Consider the following 27,365-nt stretch of genomic DNA (forward strand, 5'->3'; position numbering starts at 1 on the left):
TTTTATGCTTTCTATGTCTCCATTAGGTTTCACCCTATTCATCCTGCGTACCGTTCTCACCAAAAGTGAAAGAAAATCCCAAATATTGTGTTGTCTCCAGAATAGGAAATCTTGCAATAGGCACACTAATTCTGGTGCGGTAATTACCCAACTTCCTGTTTTTACTATGAGAAAGGAAGTGAAGAGAAACCTCCCCAAGGGGACACAGATGGTAAACAACTTGTCAGTAGTTCTAAACCTCCCTTACTCCATCCAAACTGAAAATAAAAGGTTTGCTTTTAGCTCCACTCCAGTGATTACACTGAGCAAGAGGAATCCTCTAAACAAGGACACACCAGTAAAAACTGACGCTTTGAGGATTAAACTCCTGACACTGCTCTCTCCAGCTCACATAACTACAAATTTCCTGTTTTCAATTCCATTTATGAATGAGATTGTACGGTGACTTCTGCTCCCATCTATAGCAGCCTTCATACATGCAGAGGGAATTCCCCCGTGCACTTCCTCTTTGTTCACACAGAGGAGGAGTCTGCGTACATCACACAGGAAGAACACATTGGCTTTCTATACAACTCCTGGCGGAAGTGTGGGCACTGCACTCAGCCGGAGGTGGTACTGCCGCCCGATCGTAGGAGGGGCTTAGAGAGGAGGGAAGGGAGCTCCATGCAAGCTTCAAGACATGGCACCGAGCGGAGGAGAGGTGAGCACGGCTTTGTAGACGTTAGTGGAGGTGGTAATGCTGTCTGCACAGTTTTCTGTAGTAATAATGGCCTAATGTGCAATGTTTTCATGTACTGTTCCCACAATGTGACTATAATAATACAGCACTGTCTGTTTTAGCCTCAGAACTGGGGAATATCAAAGTTTTTAATAGCATCTGTGCAGAAACGGTCCTCTTCCCCATCAATGGCCATGGGAATAGAAATAGGCCATGTACTACACTCCTTACTAAACCTAAGAGCAAGCATTTCCTTTATTGCAGCCTACCAGTGCGAAGATATGCTGGCTGCATTTGTTTTCTTTTTTTAGGCCTCATTCACAGAGCCATACGCCGCCCAGATGCGTACATTTCTGTAATCAATGACAGGCTGACACTGCTGACCTTGGCTTTTTCCTGACATTTCTTGTTTAATTAAAAATCTGTATTTTTTTTGCAAGAAAGTTACTTAAACCCCCAAACATTATATCTTTTTTTTTTTTTTTGTAGCAGAAACCCTAGAGAATAAAATGGCGGTTGTTGCAATATTTTAAGTCACAGGCTATTTGCACAGCGGTCCTTCAAACGCAATTGTTTTTGGAAAAAATATATTTTAATGAATGAAAAATAAACAAACCAATAAAGTTAGCTCAATTTTTGTTTATAATGTGAAAGATGATGTTATGCCGAGTAGATAGATACCTAACGTGTCACGCTTTAAAACTGCGTACGCTCATGGAATGGCGACAAACAACAGTATTTAAAGCGGTTGTAACCCCTGTGTAAAAAAAAAAAGAAAAACCTGCAGGACAATGGCATAATGTGCTAGTATGCATCGCATACTAGCACATTATGAAATACTTTAGAATGAAGCCCCACACGGTCGCCCGGACACCGCTGAGGGAGCTGACATGTTCCCTCTGCGTCTTTTCCGGGTTCGGTGGCTCCGGCGCTGTGAGTGGCCTGAGCCGTGATGACATGCAGGGGTTCACTTTCCTGCAAGGAGCTCTGAAGGTCTGGCAAGATACGCTGGACCTTCAAATCGCATGCGCCGCTGGTGTCAGCGGCTGCATGCAGGGTGAATATCTCCTAAACTGTGCAGGTTTAGGAGATAGTAATTGAAATAGTAATCAAGAAGCGGAGTATACTACCGCTTTAAAACTCTCTATAGGCGACTCTTTAAAATTTTTTACAGGTTACCTGTTAAAGCGGTTGTAAACTGCTGCACTTTTTTTTTTATAACCAAGGCATAATGTGCTAGTATGCATTGCATACAAGCCCATTATGTTAAACCTACCTGAAAACGAAGTGTGTCAGAGATGCAATGCCATCGGTGAAGGCAGTGTCCATCTCTACCCGGTCTTCCTTCTGAGTTTGCAGCTCCGGCTCTGTGACTAGCCAAAGCTGCAATGATGTCACTCCTTCGCATGCGCGCGGGAGCCGCCAGTCACAGCACACTGCTCTGAAGAAATGGCATGGGTGGCCGTTCCTTCAGAGCGCATGCGCCAGTGACGTAACTGGCTGCTAGCTCAGTAAATATCTCCTAAACGGTGTATGTTTAGGAGATATTTACACTACCTATAGGTAAAATTAAAGATGGAAGTTTACTTCCTCTTTAAGAGTGACAGAGGAGATCTTGCACGAGAACTATTGCCCTCGCTCTAACGATCGCGGTGATACCTCACATGTGGGATTTGAACACCGTTTACATATCCGAGTGCGACTTATGTCAGTAACAGTCCATTTTCAGGACTGCTGGAAAATGGGGGTTCCGGATTGGTTTTGTGCAGGGATGATTGGCAGATCAGGTAAGTATATCTCTGCTGCTCTCTCCACTAGAATAAAACAAGCAGTTAACCCGTGCAGTGCAGGAAAAAAAAAATTCCCGGATTCAGCTTTAAGCTGCCCATACAAGGTTCATTTTTTTCATTCAGCCTGCAGGCTGAACTAAGAGAAAAATTACTGATTTCCCCATCCACACATTTAAGGTGGATGAAGGAATCCTCCATTGCTGCTCTATTGTATTCTGACAACTTGGACTCCTTCGTTGTCAGAATACACTGATCAGTGCTGCAGCCACTGATCAAGCAGCTTTTATTTGACAGTGCGGTTGAACAGAAGACGAGCAGTGGATTTAGCCACACGTAAAATTAAAATTCATCAGGTCCCTGCTTAACTGGCCACATTTTCAATCCATCTATGGCCACCTTTACATCTGCGCACGGCAGCCTGTAGAAGTGGATTCAGACGCAACGGCTGCACGGACACAGCCTCATGTCAAAATCTGACACGTTCGGGAGCAGGTGTATGAATCTGAACACACACTGTCTGCTTGCGGATCCGTGCAACTGCTCTGTCACGCGGTGTCCATGCAGCCACTGCGTCTGTATCCACTTCTATAGGCTGCCTGCGCACAACTCCAAGGCGGATGCGGATGTGGAAAACAGTGGCTCAGCACACAGGATAGAACTCAGCGCCCGTCTAAGTGAGCTTATAAGGAGCAGTTAGGGACAGATGAGCGGTGCTGTATGTAAACAGGCGTCATCTATGCCTAACCACAGGTAATAGTTTCTTGTGTAATTACATGAGAAAACAACTGAGAAGCCTGTCATTGATTTTTTTCAGGCTAGCCTCGTTCACACAATGAGATTATCAGACGAATGATTGTCTTGTGTTTTTTTTTTTTTTTTTTTTGCATGCTAGTCTCCTATCGAAAATCAATAGGTTCCTAGAGTTACTAAAAAAGAGAACAACTTCGGAAATGATGTGTTGTATTGTATTTTAATGTGTTCTTTTGTTTCTGAGCATGTGTAGTCTTAAGATGGATACACACTATCCAACTTTTGTGGTTAGATTTCCTTCAGATTTACCTTTTCTATGTAGTGCAAGGGCCTGCCAGATTGCAGACAAATTGAAAGTGTTTAGGTTTGACCTCGTATTATCTGGTTTTGGTAAATCTAAAGGAAAAAGTCTTCAGAAAATCTTATAGTGTGTATGGCCCATTGTCTTCTGATTTTTCCTAGATGAATACTGTATTGATTAAACCAAATACGTATGTTCTGGTTTCCTACGAGAAATTTTTTGTTTTTGTCCATTCGGATAATTTTTCATGAACAGTCGTGATACACTCTCCAAAGCTGTGTACTAACGATCAGATTATCGTATGATCGCTTAGAAAGCGGTATTTTTCATCCGATTTTCTTATCGAATGTACTAGGCATACGTAGCCACAGCTGATCGCAAACATCTGCCTGTACCCACTGCAGAAAAAAGCTGTTCTGGGCTATGTACTGCCCTGGGTGGCCCAAAACTGGCCATATATGGATCGAGTTTCTGGCAATTCCTCTTGAAACTGACAAAATTTGATCAGTGTGTGGCCCTGCTGGCTCCACCCTGCACAAAAAAAGTTGACTTTTTATTTGATTTTTGTCAAAGGAGCACATCAGATAATTGTTAGCTGAACAGTGCCTGCTGCAGTCACTGGTCAGGTATTCTGATGGCTACAGGTGCCGATTGTCAGAATACAATAGTCGGCGCTGCAGATTCGTCCATCCATGTTTGGCTTGGAAATCAAGTGATTTCATTCCTTCTGCCCATGAGGATGAACAAGAAAAACCCTCATGTGTATGACTAGCTTTAAGGCTACGTTCACATGTGGGCGCAGCAGATCACGGGCAGAACCACCGCGATTCTGCATGCGATCCGGAAATCATTGCAAATCGGGGGACGCCTGTGCGATGCCCGTGATTTGCAATTGCACCCCAAATGCTGTGCGATGTTGCTGCGATTTCCGCCTGCCGAATCGCAGTAACATCGCGCAAACAGAATCGCGGGACGCATGATGCCCGAAAAAGGTACAAGAGCTTCTTTTGTGCGTCATGCGACCCGCGATTCTGTTTGCGCGATGTTACCATGATTCGGCAGGCGGAAATCGCGGCAACATCGCACAGCGTTTGGGGTGCCATTGCAAATCACAGGCATCGCACAGGCGTCCCACGATTTGCAATGATTTCCGGATCGTGGGCAGAATCGCGGTGATTCTGCCCGCGATCTGCTATGCCCACATGTGAACGTAGCCTAAGCTGCGGCTGCTAATCGGTGTACTTTGAAAGCAGGGGGGTCCTGCTGTCAGACTACAGTGTCCTTGCAGGGAGAGGGGATTCCTCCATCCACTCTGGATGAAAAACTGTTAGTCTTTTTTTTTTAATTCAGCCTATTGGCTGAATAACAAAAAAAAAAAGCTACCCGGCTGTGAACAGTTTTTTTTTTCCTAAAGCCTTATACAGACGAATAACCATCCGTTTTTTTTGCATGCTAGTCTCATAAAAAATGAAGAATTTTTGAAAATCCTCGTAGGACAGAATACAACTTCGGAAGTGATGTAATATGTTTTATTGTATTTTAATGTATTCTGTCATTTCTGAGCATGCGTGGTCTTCCAATTTTTTTTTCAGATGAATACTGTGCTGATTAAACAAAAAATGTTTTGTTCTGGTAACGTAGGAGAAAAATGTTCGTGTTTGCTCCTTTAGATAATTTTTTGTTGTGATTGGTTCTCAAAAAGCTGTGTACTATCAGATTATACTACGATCGCTTAGAAAGCGGTATTTTGCGTGAGATTTTCTCTTTGCTTAGAAACTTTTGAGCAAGTACAGGCAATATCTGCTGGCCTTGCCAGAAATGCAGTTCTTCTCATTTCCTAACAAACATCCTTATCTGTCTTGTGTAAACTAGTAATCCTATCAATCCAATAAAGAACCAAGATACAAAGGCACACATTTCAAGTCCATGCAGAGAAATAGCCAATCTTTTACTGAGGTCATAAACGCAAAAGTCTAAAGTCCAAGCAGGATTCCACCCATGGAATAGGATGAATATTGCTGTTTTTGTACTTGGTTATTTGCATTTTTGATCTCAGTAAAAGATTTGAAACTTTAGCACTGGTGTGCTGGCTATTTCTCTGTGCATATTTCACAGGATCACCATTGTCTGGAAACCTTCCTGTAAGGCAGGGGTGTCAAACTCAATTTAATCGAGGGCCGCACCAGCAATATGATTGCCCTCAAAAGGGCCGGTTGTATATGTAAGACTACAGTAGATGTCCAGAGCATCCCCTACCCTTACATAAGACGTCAGTAGCCTCCCCACCATCAGAAGTTGAGTTCCTCACCCTCCTTTACCTTGTGCTCCTGCTAGGAAGAAGCTAGAGGCAGTGCTGAAAAGCAAAAAGCACAGGGTTTGGAAGAAGGCTGGATCTCTCCCGCAGCTGCAGGAGAGGTGCACGGGCCACATAAAATGGCCCGGAGAGCCGGATTCGGCCCGCGGGCCTTGTGTTTGACACATGTGCTGTAAGGCGTTAAAGGTATGGCGCAGGATAGATTGTTTATGGTAAAATCTCAGCATGTGTAACAGCAGTGGCAGCCCCCATAGATACATTGGAGAAATGAGTGGACCTACAAAGACAGGCAGTGTGCTATTCACAGGATCACCAGATGAAAATAAAGGGAGACAAGCTTGAAAAAAGAAAATACAGCAACATCATCTAAGCACTGGTAAGCTGCAATGTGTTATATTTTTTGGGGGTTAGTTACACTTTTATTTATTGCAAAGATTTGTGGTCACTCTACAAAGTTCCTCTCTATTTTTTTCCTTTTGCAAACAAGTCATTTACAGTGGTTTGAAATTTCTGATTCTCATACAAAAACATCAGTTACTTATCTCCTATATCAGATTATTTATTGGAAATATACAGTATATTCATTATGCACTGATAACCACATCTAAAGCTGTCAGGTATTCAAGTATAACTAAAGGCAACATTTTTCAGTTTTGGATAGAGTGCAGAGGGATAAGAACACCTATTAGGTTTTTATTGCTGGAGATTCACTCTTTCTATTTGTCCTGTTTAACGTTATTACCTAAAAATAAAAAAAAAGGAAATCCCAAATTCTGGGTTGTCACCAGAACAAGAATAGAGGGGAAATTTTTTAACGGGCATACCAGTTCTGGTAACTACCAGCGATTCCCTCAATTTGGGTGGGATTTCCTTTGACTTCCCATTTTCACTATGGGACAGGAAGTGAAGGGAAATCTCCACAATGGGACACAGTTGGCAAACAAAAACTAACTTGGGCTATAACCCACCAAAATTAAAAAAATAAATAAATAAAGTTTTGTTTTTAGTACTACTTTAAAGCAGTTGTTCACTGCGGAAAAAAATAAATAAAAGTTCAGGAGCTACAAATTCTGTGGCAGCTAACTTTTAATAAAAGTACATTTACCTGTCCAGGGGTCCAGTGCTGTCCTCACCTGGATTAGTTCTTCATTAGCCTTCAGGTTCCTGGCATGCTGTCTGTGGGCAGCCAGCTATGCTGCTTTCCTTTTTACAACTGGCTGTGCATTAGTGAGCTGCACTGCACTTTGTGACCTGTTCCGCAGTCTTCTGGGACCTGTGAAGTATCCCAAAAGACTGTGGGGAAGGGGAGAATTCACATTTGAATCGCTTAGGTCAGGGGTGTCCAATTTCATTGTGGTTCGCATCAGCATTATGGTTGCCCCCTAAAGGGCCAGTTATATCTTTAAGATTAGATGTCCAGAGCACCCCATGCCTCCTTAAACCCTTACATGAGAAGTCAAGAGCCCCCCACCATCATAAGTCAAGAGTCATCCACCCTTCCTTACATCACAATGCACCCCCTTACCTTGTGCTACTGCCAGCAGCACAGAGAAGCATAGGATCTGGCAAAGGAGTTCTTTCCTCTCTGCTGATGACTACTAGGACGTGGGGGGTGGCTGCAGCTGCAGGAGAGGTGCAAGGGCCACATGAAATTGCCTGGGGGGCCGCATTCAGCTTGCAGGCCTTGTGTTTGACACCTGTGGCCTAGGTGACCTGAGCAGAAATGGGAGCGGGTACCTGTCAAAACCAGGTACCTGCTCTGCTCCGCCCCCTCCAAATACGGCAGGGGGGAGGACTTAAAGGAGGGCCTAAAGCAGAAAGTCCCCTTTTGGGTGGAGTTCCGTTTTAAGTATTTCCAAACTCCAAAATATTTTTTTTTTTTTTTTTAGTGTTGGATATAGTAGGAAATGGTTAGAAGAACCCCTATCAGTTTTTTCCATCACTTTCTGTCCTGTATACAAATCGGGAAATTATTATAAATCTCTAAAGTGAAGGAAATCCTTTCTTAGACAGTTGTCTGTACAGAATGTGACATTGAATGACAGGCGCAAATAGGAGAGCAAGAATTTCATTTATTTATTTTATGTTCATTTTTTGCACAAAGATTTGTGTGTGAACGCTGCAGGAATTGTTTAAAGTCTTTATAGAATGTGTTTCATTTGGAGGATTTTCCCTTTATTCCTGTTTCAGTGACCACTAAGGTTTTAGGATTTTCCTTATTTTCAGTCCTGGACAAAAAGGAGTGAAGCTTTCATCACAAGCAAACTGCAATACGAAGCCTGACATGGTTGACAGATTCCCACGCAAAAAAAAAAAAAGAAAAATGCTTTTAATAGACTTTATTCTCTATTCAATGCTTAATGCTATGCTTGACAAAATACTGTAAAGCTGTCTTATTTGTTACTGGCAGTTCTCTTATACTGCCAGAGAGAAATGTCAGAAACATTCACTCATTATTCTATGGGGTAGACCAAGATTACTCTTTATCAATAAAGAGAAAAATAACATACCAATATGAATGTATTTTGTTGCTTCAGATTCCCAGAATAAACAGCATAACAGACACAACTATGAATGATCTGAGCTGCCTTGACTGGCTGTGGCCATGACCACATGGAAGAATAATATGGATATGAAAACGATTGTTAGAAGATGTGGTGTACCTTCTATAGGTTCAAGCTATGCTTTGCCCTGCTGTTCCTGGTAGCTGTCCTTGTGCTGGTTAGTAACATTCATTTGGTAGAGGTAAGTGGCCATAAGACTTGTACAATATAGAGTTCTTATTCTGAAATGTTCTATCAGAAATCACTCTCCTAAAGTCATACCAGTTAGGAAGATGAACTCTGTGTGGTTGCTATGGGTTATTGCATCCAGGGCTTTTTTTCTCAGTCAATAGGTGCAGGAAATCCCCTTTCCGAGTCACCCCTAGTCTACACCCCCTACCCACCTCCTGCATAATTCCTTGGTTCCGCCCCCTACCCACCTCCCAAGTACTGCTCCTTTTAGAGAATACAGAACCATGAAACAATTGTGGTACTAAGTAATTTGTATGGAATAGTTAATAATAACAAGAATAACAGTAAACTAGATCACATGCGCCAGCAACAATAGATCCCCTCAGCAACAATGAACCACCCGGAAGGAAATACCCCCTCCCCCAGCAACAAAAGATCTCTAGCAGCAATAACAGCTCTCCCTGCAGCCAGCACCAATAGACTCCTCAGCAGCCAGCAACAATGTATCACTCACAACAAAATACCCCCTCCCCTAGCAACAATAGACCCCTAGCAGCAACAACAGATTTCCCTGCAGCCAGCATCACTAGATCCCTCCTAGCAACAACTGACCCCCAGCAACAGTAGACCCTCCCCCCACCAACAACAATAGACCTCCTGAGCAACAGTAGACGCCCCTCCCCACCCTGCAAAAGTAGATCTCCTCTAGCAACAATAGATCCCCCAGCAGCTAGCATTAATAGACCTTGAACCCCTTGCCATTACATACAGTCAGTGCAGGAGGTGCCGGACCTGCGTTCCCCCGCGTTCCCGCTGAAAAAAAGCCCTGATTGCATCTACAAATAGAGAGTAAAGTGCAAGAACTCTAGGGCTCAAACAACAAATCGACATATATTATAATGGATAATCAGAATAGTTGTCTACTGTTTTCATCATAAATTAGTTGGCCTGCATACAGAATGCAATATTTGTTTGCATACAGCGGGTAAAATAAGTGTTTAACTATGCTATTGACATGACATTTTCACCACGTCAGTAACGACCTATGCAATCCATACATACAAAGAAACCAGTACTAATACATTTAGAAATGAAGTTATGTGTAATAAAATGGACTAACACGGGAAAAGCATTGAACACTTTGTTGGTAATGACAGCTTCAAGTTGCTTCCTGTATGGAGAAACTAGTCGCATCCATTGGTCAGGTGTGATTTTTAGCTCATTCTTCCACACAAACAGTCTTCAAATCTTGAAGGTTCCGTGGGCCTTTTCTATGAACTCTGATCTTTGGTTCTTTCCAAAGATTTTCTATGGAATTCAAGTCAGGTGATTGGCTGGGCCATTCTAGAAGATTTATTTTCTTTCTTTGAAACCAATTGGGAGTTTCCTTGGCTTAGAGTTTGGGATCGTTGTCTTGCTGAAATGTCCTCCCTTGTTTCATTTTTATCATCCTGGTAGATGGCAGCAGATCTTTTTTTTTAAAGAATGTCTTGGTACATTTTTTCATTCATCCTTCCTCCAATGACATGAAGTTTGCCAGTACTGTATGGTGAAAAACAGCCCCACACCATGATGTTCCCACCTCCAAACCTCACTGTATGGTGTTTTTGGGGTGATATGCAGTGCCATTTGACCTCCAAACATGGTGTGTATTATGGCATCCAAAGAGTTCAGTTTTGGTCTCCTCTGAGAAGACCATATTCTCCCAGTATTTCACAGGCTTGTCTAAATGTTGTGCAGCAACATGCTTTTTCTTTAACAATGGAGTCTTGCGTAGTGAGGGTACATACAGGCCATGGCGGTTAAGCGCATTACTTAAACAATCATACCTGCTAATTCCAGGTCTTTCTGAAGCACTCCACAAGAGGTCCTTGGCTCTGGACAACTCTTCTGATAATTATTTTCACTCCTCTGTCAGAAATTTTGCAAGGAGCACCTGGTCATGGCCTGTTCATGGTGAAATGATGTTCTTTCCACTTCCGGATTATGGCCCCAAAAGTGCTCACTGGAACATTCAGAAGTTTAGAAATCCTTCCGTAACCAATGCCTTCAGTATTTTTTGCAACAATAAGGTTGCAAAGGTCTTGAGAGAGCTCTTTGCTTTTACCCATCATGAGATTTTTCTTATGTGGCACCTTGGTAATGAGACACATCAGTTGAGACAGAACAAGCTGATTTTTAATTTGCACTGACAAGGGGCAGGATTTCTTACTAATTACTATATTTCAGCTGGTGGCTTGGCTTTCCATGCTCTTTTGCACCTCCCTTTCTTCATGTGTTCAATACTTTTTCCCTGTGTCATTCCATTTTAGTACACATAACTGCATTTCTGAATTTATTTGTTTTGGTTTCTTTGTATGCATGGATTGCATGGGTTATTACTGACGTGGTGAAAACTTCATGTCAATAGTACCTAGAAAAATGGTGACGTGTTCAATACTTATTTTACCCACTGTATAAGGATACACAGTGCAGCACACATACAGCTCAGTACACTGTTCATGCATGTCAGTATACACATTGCAGCACACTTACAGCTTAGCACACCATCTATACATGTTAGAAAGTGCCTGAGAACTTGTGAATGGGTGAGGAGCAATGCCTCATGGGACCTGTAGTCCTGGGAAAGAGAAGGAATTGATTTAAAGTGATTCTGAAGGCAGAGGATTTTTTACATGAATACATTCTATAAAGTGAAGGAGATCTTCGCTACCAGATACCACTTAGAGATTACAAACCAGAGGCTTTGATAGGGCGCAATGAAGCATACTTTCAGTTTCTCACTTGTTCTAGAAGCGAGCAATCTATATGTTTAAATATCTTTAACCACTTCTGGACCGGAAAGTTTTACCCCCTTAATGACCAGGCCATTTCTTGCGATACAGCATTGCATTATTTTAAGTGACAACTGCGCGATCATGCAACGCTGTACCCAAATAAAATTGATGTCTTTTTTTCCCCCACAAATAGAGCTTTCTTTTGGTGGTATTTGATCACCTCAGTGATTTTTTTTTTTTTGGCGCTCTAACCAAAAAAACAGCAACAATTCTAAAAAACAAACAAACAATATTTTATTACTTTCTGTTATAAAACATTCCCAATAAAAAAAATTAAAAATCTAATTTTTTCATCATTTTAGGCCAATATGTATTCTGCTACATATTTTTGGTAAAAAAAAATCTCAATAAGTGTATATTGATTGGTTTGCGCAAAGCTTATCGCGTTTACAAACCAGGGGAAAGATTTATGTAACTTTTATTTATTTACTTTATTAGCAGGACTGCGACATTGCGGCACCTAACTGACATTTTTAACACTTTGGGGGGGGGGGGGGGGCAGTGACATTACTACAGTAATCCAGTGCTAAAAATATGCATTGCTGCTGTAATAATGACACTGGCAGGGAAGGGGTTAACACCAGGGGCGATCAAAGGGTTAAGTGTGTCCTTAGGGGGGGTTTTCTAATTGTGTGGGGGGGTGGACTTGCTGGATGAACACAGAGACCTGTGTTCCTAAATAGGGGGAACACAGGATCCCTGTGTTCATCACTGACAGAACAGCGGTCTGCCGTGTTTATATCGGCAGACCTCCATTCTGTCTCCATGGGGAGCGATCGCGGCTGCCCGGCGGGGGCCCGCTGATTGATTCCCCCTGTGGCCAATCGGCGCATGCACCCCCACTAGGTGTCCCGCAAAAAGACGTACAGGTACATCGTTTTACAGTACAGAGCCGACCTGCCGCAGTCTTTAAGTACAGCGGCTGGTCGGCAAGTGGTTAATATGGGTGTAACGGTAAGAAAGGTGGAGTTAGCCATTGATTAGAATACCACTTTTAGGTAGATTTTTTAGACGGTCAAAAAAAAAAACTAGTATTATACCATTCATGTATGCATAACCAGAGAGAATACTAAATTTCACCATATTTTTTATAGCATCTACATCACAGAACAAGTCTGGACCCAGGATGGACAGAGTTGAGCAGAGATGCAACTCATCATCGTTCGCCCGTAAGCAGAAAATCACATTGTGACTATCAACATCAAACTCTGTCCAAACCTGAATACGAGGAACAGAAACGCTTGCTTAAAGCACTGGAATGGCCTGGACCACCACATGACAAAGTCCTTTTCCTAAAGAGCACTGATGCAGCACACAGCCATTTTGTGATCTTACAATCTCAGTCACAGTTTAAGTTGGGGGATATCGTGGAAGTGCTGGTTAGGATGCATGATTTTGAAGGCAATCCCAAGCAATATGGAGGAGATTACTTGCAAGCCAGAATTCATTCCCCTCTTTTGAAAGCTGGGGCAGTAGGGAAGGTGATTGATCATCAGAACGGGTTTTATAGTGTCTATTTTACTTTACTTTGGCCAGGAAGGGTGACTGTATCAGTAACTCTGGTTCACTCAAGTGAAGCAATCCAAATTCTTCAGCGCTTACGCAAGGAAAAACCGGACAGAGTTTACTTTAAGAGTTTGTTTCGATCTGGTGGTACCACAGAAACCAAAATTTGCAATGTTTGTCTGCCTAGGACAATGCCTGTGTGCAACTACACAGACCTCAAGACTGGAGAACCATGGTTTTGTTACAAGCCTGAGAAGCTGTCTTGTTCAAGTCGAATCAATCATGCTAAAGGTGGCTATCTAAAAAATCTGTTGACTTCTGAAGAAAGCATGTTCTTTCAAAGGTACACTGAATAAATCTTGCCATTCACCATACATGCATATAATTTGAACCTATTGCATAGTGGCTGCCATATATAAAATTACCGTGGTCCAGATCATAAAGCGGTATTAAACCCAAAAACAAATTTGTAATATATTGCAGCTTACCAATCCATAATTGTGATGGCTGCATTAGTTTTCTTTTTAAGCTTTTATTCCTTTTATTTTTACATAGTGCTCTAGCCAGTAACATACTTCCTGTCTTTGAATGGAGGAACAATGGAGACATCTCTGGACAGCAGCATTGTCGAAATGGGAAGAGGGTAGTGTTAGATGCACTAGCAGATTTTGATGGACTTGACTAAAAAATTTAAACAGAACTGCAGCTAATGCTTTTTAAGCAGCAGCAGTTTTTTTTTCTGTTTGGAATAAAGATTTTACATAAAAGCTGACCTTTTTAGCATCCCTGTCAGTGTTAAATGGTTTGTCTCAACACTATGGCGCCTTTCACACGGGCGGTGCTGTTCTGCTCAGCGGGGGATCGATCCGCCTATCCCCGCTTTAGCAGGCGGATGACAGCTCCATCTCCACTCTGTGTGCAGAGACAGAGCTGTCAGATCCCCACTCTCCTCTATGGGGAGATCGGATGAGAACGGACCGCCTGTCCGCTCTCATCTGATCCTCCAGACGGATGGAAAATAGGGTTTCCATCTGTCTGGATTTGATGGACAGGATCAGATCGGATAGCAGCGGGTGTCAGCGGAGATGTCTCCGCTGACACCCGCTGCCCCATAGGGATGCATGGAGCATCCAATCAGGTCTGCCTGACAGGCAGATCGGATCGCCGGTGTGAAAGGGGCCTATACCTACCACTCTGTCTCAACTCTCTAATTGTCTGTTAAAGGATTTGAAAAGTAACAAACTTACTGGCCAGATCAACAGGTGAAAATGAAGCAAAAAAGCCTAAAAAAGAAAATGAATGGAATCAGCTCATCTAGGAAGTAAAGCAGAATTAAGCCCCCATTCACACTAAACGTGGCGGGTCAGTACAATTTCATGTGCGGTTTGCCGACATCTGTGTGATTTTATGCACAGATGTCCATTCACATCGCACATGAAATCACCACAAGTAGTACAAGAACCTTTTTCAAATTAGTGCAAGTTGGAGTCGTACCGATTTAAACAGTTCCATAGGCAAAAATAGGGTGCGACTTTGTGATTTTGAACTGTCAAATCGCATGACAAGTCACACTGGTGTGAATGGGTGCTAAAGGAAGCCTTACAAACCTTTCCTCCAAAGGTTTCCATCCCTTGCCGGTATCTTCTTGTGTATTTTAGTCTTCGGCCATCTTCATTGGCTGGAGTGTGATGACCACGCGCATTCACAGGAGACAGTTTTCCCGGAAGACGCTGTAAGTTGAACTGCACAAGTACAGATCAGTTTACATGCCAGAGATGACTGAGAGCAGGCAGGTAGGTGTATATTATTATTAGGTGCATTGCATGTCTCTCCTGCCATAATAGCTTACCTGTTTGCACTATGTTATATAAAAGACTTCAGTTCTACTTGAAGGTGCAATATATTCCTTTTTTTTTTGGGTTTATTGCCGCTTTAATGTTCCTGTCTGACAACATGGATACATGAATGAAGAATCACGTTGTACCAGCACGTCCATGTTGCTCCACTGCACTTATTTAAAAATTTGGCTGACATCTCATTATCTAATTTCCCCCACCACATACATGTAGGCCTGGTCACTACTTTCAGGGCTAATGAGTAACAAAAGCGTTATATTCCTGTGATACTGGATTTATATAGCGCCTACAGTTTGCACAGTGCTTTACATTATAAGGTGAGACAGTATAGTTATAATATAATTCAGTTAGGGAGAGCGTTGCTTGCGAGAGCTGACAATCCAATCTGTTGCTGTGATACTTGCTAGGTGCCAGGTCTTGGTGTTTATATGTACAAGTTCTTTAGGAAAATCTGATTAGCTAAAATCTGCTCATTTACTTTTGTTTCCCAAAGTGCCATAAATATCAAAGTACCAGTCCTGGCAAGTGGCCCTGATACTGTGACAGTTCATCCTTGGAAAATTAAAGGTATGTCTTCTGCTCTTTGCAGGGTCAGTTTTTAGAACATGTATCTCCTAATTTCTGGATCAGAAGAATACTTCATAGTAAAAACAAAAGCTCATATTCTGCAATTTTGTTTGTAAGAATAGAATTAGGAAATTTCCGTTTAGAGATATATAAAATGACCAAAGATGTCAGTGAAGAATGTGTATCTCTAAGGTCCACAAGAAATGTCGACAGAAGGCCTCTTCTAGGCACTGTCAGGCTTACACAGTAGAGTGGTATAAAAATATAATGAGGCCATGCAAAGTGCAGCCACCAAAAACACCAAAAAGGGGGCTACCAAAGTCAGACCTACAGTGCCAATTCACACTGGTGCGATGCGGGAACCCTGCGACTCTACTGCGGGTTCCCGCACCCGACTCGCAGGCAGTTCACACTGTCAATACAAAGGTAACGAAACCCCCAGATTAGTTCGCATATTGCAGTGCGAACTGTCAATTTGGACAGGATTCGGATCTCATAGGTGTGAACACTCATGCGATCCCATTCTGGTGTGGACCAAAAAAAGGGTCCTGCACGACTTTGGTCCGAATGGGATGCGAACTCAGCCGTACAATCTGTATGGCTGAATTCGCATTGCACAGACCTCGCATGTGATTTGCATAGCAGTGCGGTGCGAATCACATGCAATGTCTGACATTGCTATAGTGTGAACTGGCACATAGTGGATATAAAAAGTCTACACACCCCTGTTAACCACTTAAGGACCAGGCCTATTTCTGACACGTTGTTTATAAGTTAAAATCAGTGTTTTTCGCTAGAAAAATACTTAGAACCCCCAACATTATATCTTTTTTTTTTTTTTTTTAGCAGAGACCCTAGAGAATAAAAGAGAATAAAATGGAGATTGTTGCATTACTTTATGTCACACCGTCTTACGCTATTTAAAAAAAAAAGAAAGTACACTACGCTAACATATCATGCTTAAAAATTGCACATGCTCATGGAATGGGGACAAACTTTGGTACTTAAAAATCTCCATAGGTGACGCTTTAGAATTTCTGCAGGTTACCAGTTTGGAGTTGTAGAGGAGGTCTAGTGCTAGAAATATTGCTCTCACTCTAAAGATTGCGGCGATACCACACATCAGTGGTTTGAACACCGTTTACAAATGTGGGCGTGACTTGCGTATGCTTTTGCTTCTGCGTGTGAGCTCGGAGTGACGGGGCGCTTTTTATTATTTCTTTATTTTATTTATTTATTTATTTTTTTACACTGTCCCTTTTAAAATTACTTTTATTCCTATTACAAGGAATGTAAACATCCCTTGTAATAGAAATAGCCAGGACAGGTCTTCTTTAATGTGAGAGTGCCTTATTTTATAAAAAAAAAAAAATAATTGGCCCGTTAAGGCTGTTGGGCAGAAGTGATGTTTGACGTCGCTCTGGTCCTCCAAGGGCATAGAGTCAATTGGGGGCCACCTTTCCCTCACTCGACTTCCTACTCATCAGCACAGGGGATTGGATCCTTTTCCCCGCTACTGACTTCTTCTGTAACCAGGGAAAACGTCCGGGAAGCGGCGAGAGGGGGGTGGGCACCTCTTTTGCTGTCCATAAAGGTGATCCCGTGGCGAATCCACCGCTAGAACCACTTTTATGATAAAGCGGACTGCCTGCTGTGTAAATAAATACTGGGGTTTATGGCAGCTTTCTTTATTTAACGTCAAAATAGCGACGTAAATACACGGTGGGTGGTCCAGAAGTGGTTAAAATGTCAGGTTTCTGTGATGTACAAAAATGAGACCAAGATAAATAATTTCAGAACTTTTTCCACCTTTAATGCGACCTATAAACTGTACAATTCAGTTGAAAACCAAGCTAAAATCTTTTAGGGGGGAAATAAAAATAAAAAACTAAAATATTGTGGTTGCATAAGTGTGCACACCCTGTTATAACCGGGGATGTAGCTGTGTTCTGAATTAGACAATCAAATTCAAACTCATGTTAAATAGGAGTCAAGTACACACCTGCCATCATTTAAAGCGCCTCTGATTAACCCCCAAAAAAGTTCAGCTGTTCTAGTAGGACTTTCCTGACATTTTCTTAGTCGCATCCTACAGCAAAAGCCATGGTTCGCAAGGGGGCTTCCAAAGCATCAGAGGGATCTCTTTATCAGTCAGCAGAAGGGTACAAAATAATTTCCAAGGCATTAATTATACCTTGGAACACTGTAAAGATCTTCATCAAGTGGAGAAAATTTGGCACAACAGTGACATTACCAAGAACTGGACGTCCCTCCAAAATTGATGATAACACAAGAAGAAAAGTAGTCAGGGAGGCTGCCAAGAAGCCTACAGCAACATTAAAGGAGCTGCAGGATTATCTGGCAAGTACTGGCTGTGTGGTACATGTGACAATAATCTCCTGTATACTTCATATGTCTGGGCTATGGGGTAGAGTGGCAAGACGGAAGCCTTTTCTTACAAAGAAAAACATCCAAGCCTGGCTTAACTTTGCAAAAACACATCTAAAGTCTCCCAAAAACATATGGGAAAATGTGTTATGGTCTGATGAAACCAAGGTTGAACTTTTTGGCCATTATTCCAAAAGATATGTTTGAGACAAAAACAACACTGCACATCACCAAAAGAACACCATACCCACAGTGAAGCATGGTGGTGGCAGCATTATGCTGTGGGGCTGTTTTTCTTCAGCTGGAACAGGGGCCTTAGTCAATGTAGAGGGCATTATGAACAGTTCCAAATACCAGTCAGTATTGGCACAAAACATTCAAGCTTCTGCTAGAAAGCTGAACATGAAGAGGAACTTAATCTTTCAGCATGACGACGACCCAGAAAAAGGAATGGTTTCACCAGAAGAAGAAAGTTTTGGAATGACCCAAGCCAGAACCCAGACCTGAATCCCATTGAAAATCTGTGGGTTGGTCTGAGGAGTGCTGTGCACTGGAGATGCCCTTGCAATCTGACAGATTTAGAGTGTTTTTGCAAAGAAGAGTTGGCAAATATTGCCAAGATGTTGTCCATATTATTTTAGTTTTTTATTTTTACTTCCCTCCACCTAAAAGATTTCAGTTTTTTGTTCAACTGAGGTCGTGCGACGCTGTACCTAAACAAATTTGACGTCCTTTTTTTTCCCACAAACAGAGCTTTCTTTTGGTGGTATTTGATCACCTGTGCGATTTTTTGATCATGCGCTATAAACAAAAACAGAGCGTCAATTTTGCAAAAATAACAATATTTTTCACATTTTTTTATATGAAATTCCCCAAATGTAAAAATCAAAATGTTTTAACATATTAGGCCAATTTGTTTTATGCTACATATTTTTGGTAAAAAAAAAATCGCAAAAAGCGTATTTTGATTGGTTTGCGCAAAAGTTATTGCGTTTACTAACTATGGGAAAGATTTTTGTCATTTTTGTTGTTTTTTTTTAACGCGTAATGGCGGCGATCTGCGATTTTTTTTTTTTTTTGCGGGACTGCGACATTGCGGCGGACAGATCGCACCCTTGACTCACATTTTTGACACTTTTGGGGTTACAAGTGACATTACGACAGTAATCAGTGCTATACATATGCACTGTTACTGCAAAATGACACTGGCAGTGAAGGGGTTAACTTTATTTGAGAGGGAGGGGCTGTGTGTGTCCCTAGGGGCATGCTTCTAACTGTGATTGGCTGTGGCTTGAGGTGTAGGAACAGTGATCATACATAGTAGAACCATATGATCACTGTTCTTACACAGGGGAGAATGACAGGCGGCTTGTTTACATTAGCCGCCTGCCTTTCTCCTGGTGTAACAGACGATCGGCGAGTGACCGGGGGACATCGGGTCCGCCGGGTACACACGCGGGGGGGTGCTTGGGTCCGTGACCGAGCGGTGGCGCGTGCTCGCTCCCCAGAGCCTCACAGGCTAGTGACGTACCCATACGTCACTTTGCCTGTGAGGGGCTGACCGCCGCAGTATATGTACTTGCGGCGGTCGGCAAGTGGTTAAAGGTGGAAAGAGTTCTGAAATTATCTTTGTCTAACCTTTTTTTTTTTTTACATGAGAGAAACCTGGCATTTTAACATGGGTGTGTAGAGTTTTTATATCCACTGTATAAGAATGATTTTCGATTTATCAATACCTCTGTTATAAAGCACATCTTTTATGACATCTGTGCCCATTCATTTTTTTGTCCACCTTTTGACATCAGATGTTGGCAGAACTGTGAAGGGTTCTATGAATAGCCAGACTGAAACAGACTTGCTTCTGTTGAAATCAGGCTACTTCCGATCCTTCATGTTTAGGTCTGGAAAAATGAAAAAGAATGCAGTCCTTTTCCTTTTTATTTTTTGGACCTGGACAGACTGAGAGGTAGGCAGATAAAGGACGTACAGAGCTTCTGATCGGGTCTGCCTGAAAAACTAAACAGGCGGTCATGATCAGAAAGCCCATATAAAAGGGGCTTAAAGCTTTGAAAATGAAAGCTAGAAGCTGATTGGTTGCCATGCATAGCTGCTCCTGATTGTGGCTGTTCCAGCTCCAGTCTTGGTAAATGTCCCTGTGCTTTTATTGCATTTGTATCCCTATTAGAAAGATATACTGTATAAGTGGAACTTAGTCAGAAAATGAAGTCTTGTTAAATCACTTCAGGCTGTTACCTTTTGCAAATATAGCTATATATAACATTAAAAATAAGTGCCTATACTGTTTAAAATCCAGTAACACACTGAGGTTGATTTACTAGAACTTGAGAGTACAAAATCTGGTGCAACTCTCCATAGAAACCAATCCGCTTCCAGGTTTTTTTTTATTTTGTCAAATCTTAATTGAGCAAGGTGAGGTTAGAAGCTGATTGGCTACCATTCACAGCTGCACCAGATTCTGCACTCTTCAGTTTTAGTAAATCAACCCGCTGTCACAACCTGCTCTGCACATGCTCAGTTGTTCTCTATTTTTAGGCACTGTGCTGCATTTGTAGAGGCAAAGCTGCTAACAGCCTAAAAATTAACTGCTGTTAAGGAACTCTGGACTTAAGCAAAATGGCAGCTTATGGCAAGAAGAAACAGGAATAATGCTAGAGGCAATTTACAGCACACACTGATTTTGGTAGTTAATTTATTATTGTGGAATGTGTGTTTCTTGCTATTACAGCATTATTTTCAGCAAGTTGTTATGGGTAAAGTTTGACTTTAAAGTGTTACTAAACCAAGGACCCTTTACTAGCATTTACTATATTTGGTCTCCCAAGGTACACAGAACATGGAAATGCAATTATTTTAGTATATATACACTAAAATCAGTCTCTATACAGGCAGTGCCAGGTTACAAACATCTGACTTACAAATGGAGGGAGACAACAGGAAGTGAGGAGAAATCTACCTCTAGGAAGGGAAATTCACTCCTGTAAGAGTTCTTATGGGAAAAAGGTGTCTCCACTGAAGCTTTATCACCAATCCTTGTTTCCACAACAACCCAAAATTTTTAAAATCCAATTGTCACAGGGATAGAAAGTGGGGTAAAATCTTCTGAACAGGGGCACAAGCAGCAAAACAAATGGTACAGGGGTGTTAACCTTTCCCTATGCTATCCCAAAAACGTATTTTGGCTGGAGCTACACTTAACCGGTTGCCGACCGCCGCAAGTACATATACTGCGGCGGTCAGCCCCGGCCAGGCAAAGTGACGTACCGGTATGTCACTAGTCTTGGAGCCAATAACTGGCGGGCGCGTGCCGCCAGAGGCGCCCGCCTCGGCTCGTTCACGGACACCTCCGTGCGTGTGACCGGCAGACCCGATGTCCGCCGGTCACTCTCGATCGTCCGCTGTGAAGGGAGAAAGGCAGGCGGCTAGTGTAAACAAACCCGCCTGTCATTCTCCCCTGTGTAAAAGCACTGATCTAACGGTCCTGCTATGTAGGACCGTTGATCTGTGCTTTTACACACACAGCCACATCCCTGCACAGTAAGAAGCACGCCCCTAGGGACACACACAGTCACTGCAGCTCTAATAAAGTTAACCCCTTCCCTGCCAGTGCCATTATTACAGTAACAGTGCATATGTATAGCACTGATCACTGTAGTAATGTCACTGGTACCCCCAAAAGTGTAAAAAATGTCAGTCAAGGGTCCAAACTGTCCGCCGCAATGTCGCAGTCCCGCAAAAAAAATCGCAGCTCGCCGCCATTACTCGTTAAAAAAAACCAACAAAAATTACAAAAATCTTTCCCTTAGTTAGTAAACGCAATAATTTTTACCAAACATAGGTAGCAGAAAACAAATTGGCCAAAAATTTTTAAAAATTTTGATTTTTTTACATTTTTTTTGGGAATTTCATATAAAAAAATGTGAAAAATATTGTTATTTTTGCAAAATTGTCGCTCTTTTTTTGATTATAGCGCGTGATCAAAAAATCGCACAGGTGATTAAATACCACCAAAAGAAAGCTCTGTTTGTGGGGAAAAAAAGGACGTCAAATTAGTTTAGGTACAGCGTCACATGACCGCGCAATTGTCCGTTAAAGTCACGCAGTGCCGAATCGCAAAATACCCCCTGGTCAGGAAGGGGGGTAAAATCTTCCGGGGCTTAAGTGGGTAAAAAATGTACCTGTTCCAACTTACAGAGACTGATTTTACTGGGTTTAGTAACACTTCAATGTCAGTATTGCTGATAATTCAGGTTGTAACCCTTTCCCTTAAAGCGGAGTTCCACCCTGGTTATACATTTTTTTACAAAAATACCCCCGGGACAGTCAGGGCTAGCACATTCCACAATGGCTAGCCTCTGATCTGTCCCGGGTTGCACTTACCTTTCAGGAGAAATACTTACCTTGAAATTGTCTTCTCTAGCGCTGCCATCTCAGGTGTGGGCAGCTTGAAGCCAGCACGATCCTCTTCCGCGTCCTCTTCGGTCCTCTTCCTCCTTCTTCGGTCCCACGATGCACTGCACCGGCCCCGACGTCACTTCCGGGTCGCGCGCGTCATCCCTCCACAGCTTCTGGGCATGCCCAGAAGCTGTTTAGAAGGGAATGACGCGCGCGCCCCGGAACTGACGTCGGGGCCGGTGCAGGCGCAATGATTCCTGGGAGCGATGACGTTCAGCTCCCAGGAATCATTGCAAAAGCCAGGAAGTGACGAATCGCCGTGGCCGCCGAGGGGAGGAAGAAGGAAGTAAGGTGAGTATATTTTCTCTAAAAGGTAAGTGAAAAAAAAAAAAAAATTGCGATTATCCATTTGTTTTTCAGGTGACCGGGAGCGAGAAGATGGAGGTAAGTATAAATTTCGGGTGGAACTCCGCTTTAAAGCGGTAGTAAAGTCTTGTGAGAAAAAAAAAAAAAAGAATAAAGTTTTCTATTGCAAGGCAATATCCTATTGTGCTAGTATGCACTGCATACTAGCACATTATGAGAAACTTACCTTGAAACAAAGCCCTCCGCGTGCTGTCACAGCTGCAGGCTCTTCCATCTTCACTCGGTCTTTCTTTAGGGTCCGCAAGCTACCGCGGCTTGACGTCACTCCCGCGCATGTGCGAGGGAGACCCAGTAATGGCACACATGGGTGTGCCGGTGTCCGTTTAGGATATATTCATTTTACCTACAGGTAAGCTTTATTGTAAGCTTACCTGTAGGCTAAAATCACAAATGAGAGTTTACTATTAAAAAAGAAAAAAAACCTGAAAAAAAAAAATAGGATGGAATTCCACTTCTGGGCAACTTTTTAACTGTAAATCTATCTAGTTAATTCTTACAGTATTATTTTTATGGGCAATTTAGAATATTAAATTTTTTAAATGGAGGAGATGTTATGATGGTCAGCTAAGGTTGGACAGGTCAGTTTTACATTGCGTATCTAACAATATCATCATAAAGTAAAAAGAGCAACAGTATTAACTTTCATAGTCTTTCCTGATTTTCAGATATAAATTTCCTTCATGACTCCAAGTTTACTCCATCGGGGTATTATTATCGAGATCAGTGGGTGTCTGGAAGATCTATTGTATGGCAATTTGAAAAGCCTTCTGATTTTACTGAATGCCTGCAAGGGAAAGTGGTACATTTGTTTGGTGATTCTACAATAAGGCAGTGGTTTGAATACCTGACAGATTTTGTTCCAGGTAATTTCCTGCTCCATTCATCTCTTTTTCTTTCCATTGTTATAAAGTTTCAAAGAGTACTGGTTGTTTTTAGCTAAGCTACCATGACATAGCTTTTTATGTTTAAAAGGTTTGTCTGGGTGGTGTGAATATTTTTTTCACTCTATCCAGACAAACCTGGATTGTGTGAATTTTTATTTAAGAGAACTTGTCGTTACAAAATAATTTATGAAGCTGATAAGTTAGCGGGTAGCCTATGGTATACATACCTTCTGTATTAATGGACTCAACACCATGTGGGAGCCCCTGATCCTAGGCACATACAAACCAGTAGCATGCCACCTGCATCCCACATGGCAGTAAAGCATAACACCACTAGAAACAGTGGGTCATTGTTTTACTGCATTTTACAACTGTTACTGTAGCTATGAAGCAGAAACCTAGGCTTCATGCACACTGGGCATAATCAAAACGTCAGTAGAAAGATGCAGAAGGCGTTTTTCAGCTTTTTTGCACTAGCGTTTTTCAGCGGTTTTTAGCTTTTTTTCAGCTATAGCATTTTTGGCTTTTTTTTTTAGAAAAACGATATTCCCACACAAGCTTATGGCTAGAAAACTTTGATAAAATGTTGAATAGACGCGTTTTTCAGCGTTTTTTTGTGCTTTTAAGCATTTATCAGTTAGAGCGTTTTTCCAACTGAAAAACGCCTCTTAAAACCCACTACTTCTGGGGGGGTTTTTCCAACCAGAAAACGCCCCTGCCAAAAACTGCTGATAACAGCCTATGTGTGCATGGGCACATAGAATAACATGCTGGGGAGTTTACTGGCAGTAGAAAAAAAACATCTGACGCCAAAAACAGCAGCTGTAAAAACGTCCAGTATCCATGAGGCCTTAAAGAAAGATGCTTTTTTTCTTCTTCCATTTGTGAATGTTTTGGTATATTCTTGTATAGTGTTTTGTATATATTTTTCTATATTCAGGACTACAAATGTATTTTTATTTCTCATTCATTGAGAGAAACAGGAATTCAAATACTATTGAGTTATTCTTCCTCTCATCTACAGGAAGAATAGATACTGGCAAACAATAAAACTGTGGGCCAGGCCAGCATGCCTCAGTTTTTTGGCTAGTGTCCTAGAAGGTTGGATGATTTTTCCTATTCTCTCTTTGGCAAGCTTTTTCTCTTTCTGGAATTTCTCGTTCTGTGTCTTCAATCAATTCCTCAGTATGCCGTTTGATCTCATCTCTACATAGCAGGATCGGTGTATCCTCAGCAAAAACTTTGGAATCTATACCCAGACCCAGCTGGACTGGTCAATTGTGGGGCTTGTCTGGAAGGTGCCTTTTGGTGCTTTCCAGACTTTTATGGTACTGTTTAGTTAGCTAGAGAGCTTTCCTCGGTCCAGAGTCATAGTATAACCTCAGTTATGACCCTGTCTCTGGATCTCACTGTGCGAGTAGACCTCTGGACATTGTAGGCTGCCATGTCCACAACCATAGCACAACCCTAGGTGTAACGCTACCTCAGAAGACTCACTTTGTGATTAAGGATGGTCATGCTAAAGCACAAGTAGCTAGCTCACTATAGCACTGCTGGGCATTTTTATTTCAGGTACTTATATAGCGCTGTCAATTTACGCAGCGCTTTACATCTTTTACTTTTCTCGACACAGCTGGTTCTCCACACAGAAAGGGGTAATGCTGAAACAACTGGCTACTTCCACTAGGCGGAGTGTCAAACGCACTAAACTGTCTTCTACCATTCATCATGCTGCTACTGCTTTTGCTACTGCTACTGCTTTTCTTACTGCTTTTGCTACTGCTACTGCTTTTCTTACTGCTTTTGCTACTGCTACTGGAACTCTGACCTCTGAGCCGTTCTTGCTGCTGGCCTACTATGATCTGTGAGCCTTGGGACCCTCATCAGCACGAGCTGCTTGGGTTTGCGAGTACCTGAGGCCTTGCCTCAAACTTTGGGCCTTGTTAGGCCTCAGTCTATACTCCCCTATGGTTCTGAGGAGTCTTATTGGTATACTTTGAGGGAACTAAAGCCTCCAATCTGGATTCCAGCATCTCTTTAATTCTATTGTCTATCTTCAGAGTTTCCTCCAGCTCCATTTTGGTTTCTCTGAAGAGTTTTTTTGAGATGCCATAGTCTCCTGCAATCATCTCAGAATTATAAGGGGTGATTTTGGGCCCTTATTGGTCCAGTGTGTGCTATCCTCCTTTTGGAGGCTCCAGCTTGGAGTCTTTCTCCAGCCTGGGGTCTTTCAGAGCTCCTACAGCTGTACAGACATTTTTTGTTACAAACACTTGTTGAGGTATTCCTCTATATTGACAGGAAGCACCGGGAAGGGTCCTGGGCCCCACCTGAGAGGGAGTCAAATCTATTCCCCTGTGAGAGGTAATTTGATAAATAGTTATCTATATTTAACTGTTTGTTGTTTCTACAGGATCTGCCAGTGACTGACAGGAAAAGCAATTGGCAGGTAGAGGTTGTGCTTACACCTGAGGATCCTACTAATGAGTAGTTGCATTCCCTATGCTCCTTAGGTCTCAGTTTTACTCTGACTGGCTCTGACTTCTGTCCTGTGTTGTCTATGACCCTAATCTACTAAACTGTGGCAAAATAGGATGGATCCTTCAAAAAGGACCTCTCCATTGCCATGGTCGAAATCCTTCTGAATTAATGCGAAGGTTGCACATTTAGGTACAGAGAGAGCACCCCTTTAGGTACTCAGGCTAATTCTTTGACCTTGGCACGCTCTCCGGTTGTGCCTCTTGTCTACCCTCATGCTACCACACTTATTGCTTCACCTCCTCCAGTTACCTTGAATTCCCTATGCTCTCGACCCCATTTTTCAGACTCTGTCAGGTAGTAGGGGCCCCATCTGGGCCACATCTCTCTGCTTCAGAGAATGTTGTATTCCCTGGAACATACTAGTTCCTCAGTTGTACCTGGTACCCCTTAGTTTCTCCCCTCCATTGATGGACCTTCTGTTTCACTAGGTTGTCTGGAAGCAGCCTTGACTCTACCTTTAACTCGTCAGGGATCTAAATCCTCAATGTTGTACGGGTGAACCTTATACTCCATAGCACCTGGACTTGTATTAGACCTAGTGCCCTTTTCTAGCATCCCCCTGTGGGATATTTCCACGTCTTGTGAAGAGGAAAAGCTTTAAGGATCCTAGTGGACAGCACCTTCCTGAAGGATTGTAAAATCTGGTCAGATCATGTCTTGTCAGGTTTCATCTCCTGGATCTGCCCGTCACCTGTAGATGAGGGTTCCACCCTTGGCCCACGCTACTAATGTCCACATTTAAGTGATCTTTTAAGGCCCTTGCCATGCCTGTAAAGTACACATACTATGCATTTACTGCTCATATCATACCCAGTCTCCATATGAATTATTTTCATCTGCCTGTGAAGTATTTTGTGTGGTGTTATGCTTATCCATGTTGCATGCTGAGTATTTTCACATTGCATAGTAATAACATTCATGCTGGCATGCTTTGGGCTTTGCTATTTTGCCAGTATCTTGCCTTTGTCATTGCCTAAAAGTGACATTAAACAATATCCCTATTCTTAAAAAATAATTCATACACGTCCACTGCTGAATAGATCTAAATTCTATTTTTCAGAAAAATACATTTCTTACTGTGTTCTGGCTCGTTGTAAAATCCCCTGTAAGCTCCCAAACTCTTTTTCTCCCTTACGTTCTTTTATTTTGAACAAGCAGTGCACGTTAGTTGCAGTCATGTGCACTGCGTTGTGTACACTAGAAATCCCAGTCCATAAGCCCTAGTTCATCTTGGGAGCAAGCATGAGAGGGTGGCCATGGTCCCCACAGTGGGACCATGGAGAACAAATGTAGCCAGTGTCTAACGGGGTCAGATAACAGGAAAAAAGAAAAGTAAATT

The 27,365-nt window shown here is 42.3% G+C and overlaps 1 protein-coding gene across 1 annotated transcript in view; it reads left to right on the forward strand.

Moving 5' to 3' along the window:
• Positions 1-545: 545 nt before the first annotated feature.
• The window catches only part of NXPE3 (neurexophilin and PC-esterase domain family member 3), a 34,245-nt gene continuing 7,425 nt past the window's right edge, over positions 546-27,365 (forward strand). Inside the window, exons 1-5 of the mRNA XM_082244961.1 lie at positions 546-700; positions 8,411-8,618; positions 12,540-13,294; positions 15,301-15,374; positions 23,267-23,464. Of these exons, the coding sequence (XP_082101087.1) occupies positions 8,526-8,618; positions 12,540-13,294; positions 15,301-15,374; positions 23,267-23,464 (1,120 nt within the window). The 5' untranslated portion in view covers positions 546-700; positions 8,411-8,525. The remainder of the gene's footprint in view (positions 701-8,410; positions 8,619-12,539; positions 13,295-15,300; positions 15,375-23,266; positions 23,465-27,365) is intronic.

The sequence above is a fragment of the Pelophylax lessonae genome, assembly GCF_965119305.1.
Source record: "Pelophylax lessonae genome assembly, chromosome: 2".
In the NCBI taxonomy this organism is placed as follows: domain Eukaryota; kingdom Metazoa; phylum Chordata; class Amphibia; order Anura; family Ranidae; genus Pelophylax; species Pelophylax lessonae.